Here is a 5457-nt window from a genome sequence, read left to right on the forward strand (position 1 = left end):
GGAGAGAAACTTCTAGAACAATTTTTTTATTAATTAAATGCGTGTAAGATATGTTTGTAAAAAAGGAAGAAGAGTAAAATTTAAATTTGAAAAATTAAAAATTTTTTTTTTTTAAATTAATGGCACCCGAATGACAAAAACTAAATTTTATAAATTTAAAAAAAAAGTGTGTAATGTGGGTGTGTGGGTGTGCGCGTTATTATAAATAATTAATTTTCACGATTTTTTTTTTTTTGGAATGCATTTTAAATGGAAAAAAATAAAAATAAAAAATTATAAACATTAAATTTAGCTTAAAAGCATCAGCACACGCACACCCACCCACACCCACGCACGCACGCACATCTTCATCATTATTATTATTATTATCATTACTTTTTTTTTTAAAGATAAAACACACGTATAACAAACAATTTAAAATATAATTATTATTATTATTATTATCATTTTTTCTTTTACCATTTTGAGCAATATATATATCTATAAATAAAAATTTTGTTTTACAAAAAATTTAAAAAAATTACATTCGGCTCTGTCTATTTATTATTATTATTATTACTATTATTACTATTACTATTACTATTATTATTATTATTATTATTTTAAAATATATTTTAATATAAATTAAACTTTTAACATATATTAAAAAAATTTTTTTTTTTCGACAACCTATTTATTTATTTATAATAATTTCATTTGTTTATAAAAAAATAAAATAAATTTATTATTATCATTTTCAATATATATTTATATATTTTTAATTTATTAAAACCCCTCTCCCCCCACCTTTCCTCCCCATCCCTCTTTAAAAAAAACAAAGAAATGTATTTTTTCAATTCGACAAAAAATAACTTTTCGATGGCTTCTCATATTTTGACTATAATAATAATAATTTAAAAACTTTCAAATATCTACTGAGATTATGAGATCGAGTTAAAATAATAATATACGGTACTGAAATACGAATGGGATACGGCACTGAAAAAATTCCCTTTTTTGAAACGGATGTAAAAATTCTACTTTGTGTTCCATGAACAACAACACGAATAATTTTTTTTAATTGTGCAACACACTCGAATAAAAAAACAAAAAAAATTACTTTAAATAATAATAATAATAATAATAACCGAGTTACGATGATATTATTAATAATAATAATAATAATAATAATTAAATAGGAATTTTTTAAAACTTTTTCTTTCGTAAAACATTAATTTGTTTGCCCTTGCATTTGTGCTTGCATTTGAGCAAGCATTTCTTGCATTCTTTGCAATTCTCTTTCCTTCTCTTGGAGCATTCTATCTTTTTCGCTTAGATCTTTCACTTCCGGTATTGAACTTTAAAGTGGGAAGAAAAAAACAAGAAAAAAAAAAAAAAAAATTGAATTTGCAATTTAACATAATGCAACTTTTTGTAACATACCTGTTGGTGGTCAATCGTTAAACTTTACCTCCCATAAATAAACACATATAATTAAAAAAAAGAAACTTACGTTTGACGCCTAGGCACGGGAGCTCCCTTTGCTAATCTTTCCGACCTGTAATTTTCATAGTGAACTTCCTGTGTGACCTCTTGTAAATCTTGCATGTGAGTACTGCGAATCATAATCATATTAAAAATTACCCTAATGTCATTTTAACAAGTGGTAAAATAAATTATTAGCATGTTATTCATCTCACATGAGCATTGTTCTAAGCTTTATGAAGTCGCAGTGTTCGGGATTTTCAACTTCGACAACTCCCCAAGGATATAATCTACCTCTGACTTTTCTACCTTTGACTTCGAGCAATGCATTCGCACCACAAACAGCAAATGGAACAGCTTCTTTTAATTGTCTAACCTAAAATAAATGCAGATCATAAATTAAGTATTAATTTTTTCAATTGAAATAATAATAATGATAGAAACATTTCAAGGAAAGAGTCATGATGTTACCTGCTCTTTATAATCTTCATCCTCATCTGAATCACAATCAGGAAGCGGATAGATTTTAATACCATTTGAATTTATTTCATCTAATATCCTATTTTTAAGTTTTTGCACTTCTTTTTTAGTTAAAACATCTGCTTTGGCAATGACTGGTACAATATTAACTTTGTTGTGTAATTGTTTCATGAATTCAATATCTAATGGCTTCAACCTAGTAGCAGACAATCACAAAATGGCAATTTTTAAAAATGTAAGAATCTTTTTAAGAGAATATTTAATAAATTATTATATATTACCCATGACCGAATGGCGAAATAAAATAAAAGCAACAGTGTATTCTGTTATCAACAATGTTCCTCCTATTAAGTCCACTTTCATCTCTTAGAAATCTTTCAAATTGTTCATCAATATATTGTATAATAGCCTTAAAAGAATCGGTATTGTCGATAGAATCTCCATAACCAGGAGTGTCGACAACGGTTAATCTCAATTTGACTCCTCTCTCTTCGATTTCTACTGTAGATGCATCAAGTTTGACTGTTTGATGTGTTTTTTCTATAATTAAAATTGATTTTCAATTTCAATTAATTATATTTAAAAAAAAAAAAAAGAAATTTATTTAAAAATTTATTTTTAATTACCCACTGCATCAGGAATCACTCTTTCAGGATACAAATCAGTCAGAAAGAGACTATTAACAAGAGTAGATTTACCCAAACCTGATTCTCCGACAACCATTAAAGTAAACTCAAAACCTTTTTTTACTGATTTTCTATGTACTTGATTAGGAAGATTTGCAAAACCTACATATCCAGTTGTGTCTAAACTTGAAAACTAAAATGAAAATATTTCAAATGTTGAAAAATGACTGAATATCATGAGAATTTTTTATTTATATTTAACAAAATTATTTTTCAATGGTTAATCAAAAACTCATTCATCAATTTATTTATTCAAAATAAAAACCACAAACAAGTACCGGCTTTTTTAAATCATGAGTGAAATTAAAACTTTTCCAATTATCAATAATCATAATGATAATAAGAAAACTCTTATAAAATTATTAAAATAAAAAAAATTAAATTTTTCTAATGCTTTAACAGGCTGTAAATATAAAAAGATAAGAAGGGCGGGGAACAATATAACTCACTCACTCACTCACTCACTCTCTCACTAAAACTCAATGAAAATGTTTATAATATTTTTTCAAAACCACGCTTCAAATAAATAAATTTAAACGTACCGATTTAACCGAATCATTCGACATGTTTTAATTTTTTTTTCTTATTCAGTCACGAAAAAAATTTTTTAAATGAAAAATGAAAAATATCCGGTAGAAAATAATCATAAGAAAAGCGTTAAATAAATAATTAAGTGTCAAAATATCACCAGATGGAATCATAGAGTAAAAAAGCTTTTGTACTAAAAGTTTAAGTTTTTTTTCTCCTTTAATCTATGACATTGTTTTTTCCGCACTCTAGCGTAAATTTTTTTAACTAACTAATTCCGCCATTTTTAAACAAAACAAAACAATTGTAAATCCTTATTTAAATAAAACAATTAATGAATTATTAAAATGTTAGATTGTAAATAAAAAAAAAAAAATGTTAATAATAATAATAATAATAATAATAAAAACAACAATTAAAAAATTGATCTTTATTTATTTATTTATTTAATTAATTTTTTTTTTTTTGTTTTTATTTTGTTTTGTTTTTCCTAACTTACATCTAATAAGTTCAATTTATTACACAATTCTAACATATAATATATATTTATTAACATAAATTAGTTTTTTTTTTTTTTGTTTTGTTGTCATTATTGAAAATTGACGGTTGGCTTGACTGAAATCTCGACCATTCATCATTCATTACCCCGCTCCATTTATTTATTTATTTATTATACACTCGATATAAAAGAAAAAATAATAGCAGAAGAAAAAAAAGAAAGAAAGAAAGAAAGAAAACAAAAAAAAAAAAAAAAAAACAATATTACATTTTAAATATTTGTACAATGTTCAGTCTACTTTAAAAACGTTTTTCTTTTCTCTTCTCTTTCTCTTTTTTACACGTACATAATTTTTTTGATCGTAAATAACCGCCATGGAAATTATTATTATTAAAAAAAAAATCATTCACACGATTTTCCCCCTTCCTTCTCCTTCTCCTCCTCTGACACACAAATTTTGTCTCTTTTTCGATAAATCTGTCTCTCTCCCTTTCTCTCTCTCTCACTTTCTTGATAATTACACTTTATTACATATTTATATGTATATATATAACAAAAATAATCATAATGAATAATCACTATTATTTTTTCCTTTTTCATTTCGAATTCATAATAATAATAATAATAATAATAATAAAACAAATTACTTTCGTGTTTTAGACTAGATAGACTATATTTATTGAATGAGACGACAGAAATAAAAATATCATAAGACTAGCATAAACCATTTTTCTCCTTTTCTTTTATTTTATTTTATGATTTTGATGGAATGTAGGAAAATTTCTTTGTGATAATCCCGTCATTATTATTATTATCATCATTAAATGTGTAAGTGTAACGAATCCCATTTAAAAAAAAAAAAAAATCCCCGTTTTAAATAATAATAATAATAATTGTAAAGAAAAAAAAATATTAAATTTAACGAAATAAAACAATAGGATGTAAAAAAAAAAAAAAGCAAAAAAATTATAAATATATGTATACAATCCGTCGCGTTTGTACAACAAACAATAAAATAATTGTACGACTTCTTTTTGACAAAAACAAACGACAAACGACAAACGGGATTAACGGTCAATTCTTTTTTTCTATCTCGAATGAATGAAAAAAAAATTACATTTTATTACTCGTTTCAACAGGAGGAAAGGGGAGGGGGGGAAAAGAAAGCTCTCTCCCTCCCCTTCCCTTCCCATTCCGTGAATTTATATACGGCGAAAGATGATGATGATGATGATGATGATTTGAGCAATGAAAATTCAACTGAAAAATTAAAAATTTGGCCCTAATTAGATGCACACACACGCACGCACCCACACATAAACACCGACGGTTATTATCATTATCATTATCATCATTATTATTATTATTATTATCATTATCCTTTGTCCGATTTGGAATCGATTGTCATATTTAAACAAATATCAATTGACTAAATTAACAAACAAACAAAATGTCGATAACGATCAACATCAAGCCTACCGTCGTCCACATTCAAAATTTTTTTTTTTTTTAAATTTGAAAAATCGATTCTACAATTTTTTTTTGTTTTTTTTTGTTTTCGAATTATTATAATTATTATTATTATTATTAATGTTTAATTAAATGAAAAAGACCCGCCAAAAACAAACAAACAAACAAACAAACATTCATTCTTCTTCTTCTTCTTCTTTTCAATTTAGTTTAAACTGTTGAATGGGGAACGGTTGATGGTTGACTTACTACGACCATGGCAGCACCTGGTTTCACTATGTACTGACTCATCATTGGCATGGAGCTAACGGGTTTTAAGCTAAGGGGCGT

General features: G+C 25.5%; 1 protein-coding gene across 1 annotated transcript; it reads right to left on the reverse strand.

Annotated features, from left to right (window-relative positions):
• Positions 1 to 1210: 1210 nt before the first annotated feature.
• On the reverse strand, positions 1211 to 3196 carry Phum_PHUM607600 (Septin-1, putative; the record flags this gene model as incomplete). Its single annotated transcript, XM_002432929.1, has 8 exons — positions 1211 to 1337; positions 1409 to 1444; positions 1493 to 1594; positions 1680 to 1840; positions 1936 to 2140; positions 2226 to 2484; positions 2571 to 2763; positions 3173 to 3196. 8 exons carry the CDS (start codon positions 3194 to 3196, stop codon positions 1211 to 1213), a joined length of 1107 nt encoding a protein of 368 aa, XP_002432974.1.
• Between the last annotated feature and the right edge of the window lie 2261 nt (positions 3197 to 5457).

The sequence above is a fragment of the Pediculus humanus genome, genomic scaffold (assembly GCF_000006295.1).
Source record: "Pediculus humanus corporis 1103172108318 genomic scaffold, whole genome shotgun sequence".
Lineage (NCBI taxonomy): Eukaryota > Metazoa > Arthropoda > Insecta > Psocodea > Pediculidae > Pediculus > Pediculus humanus.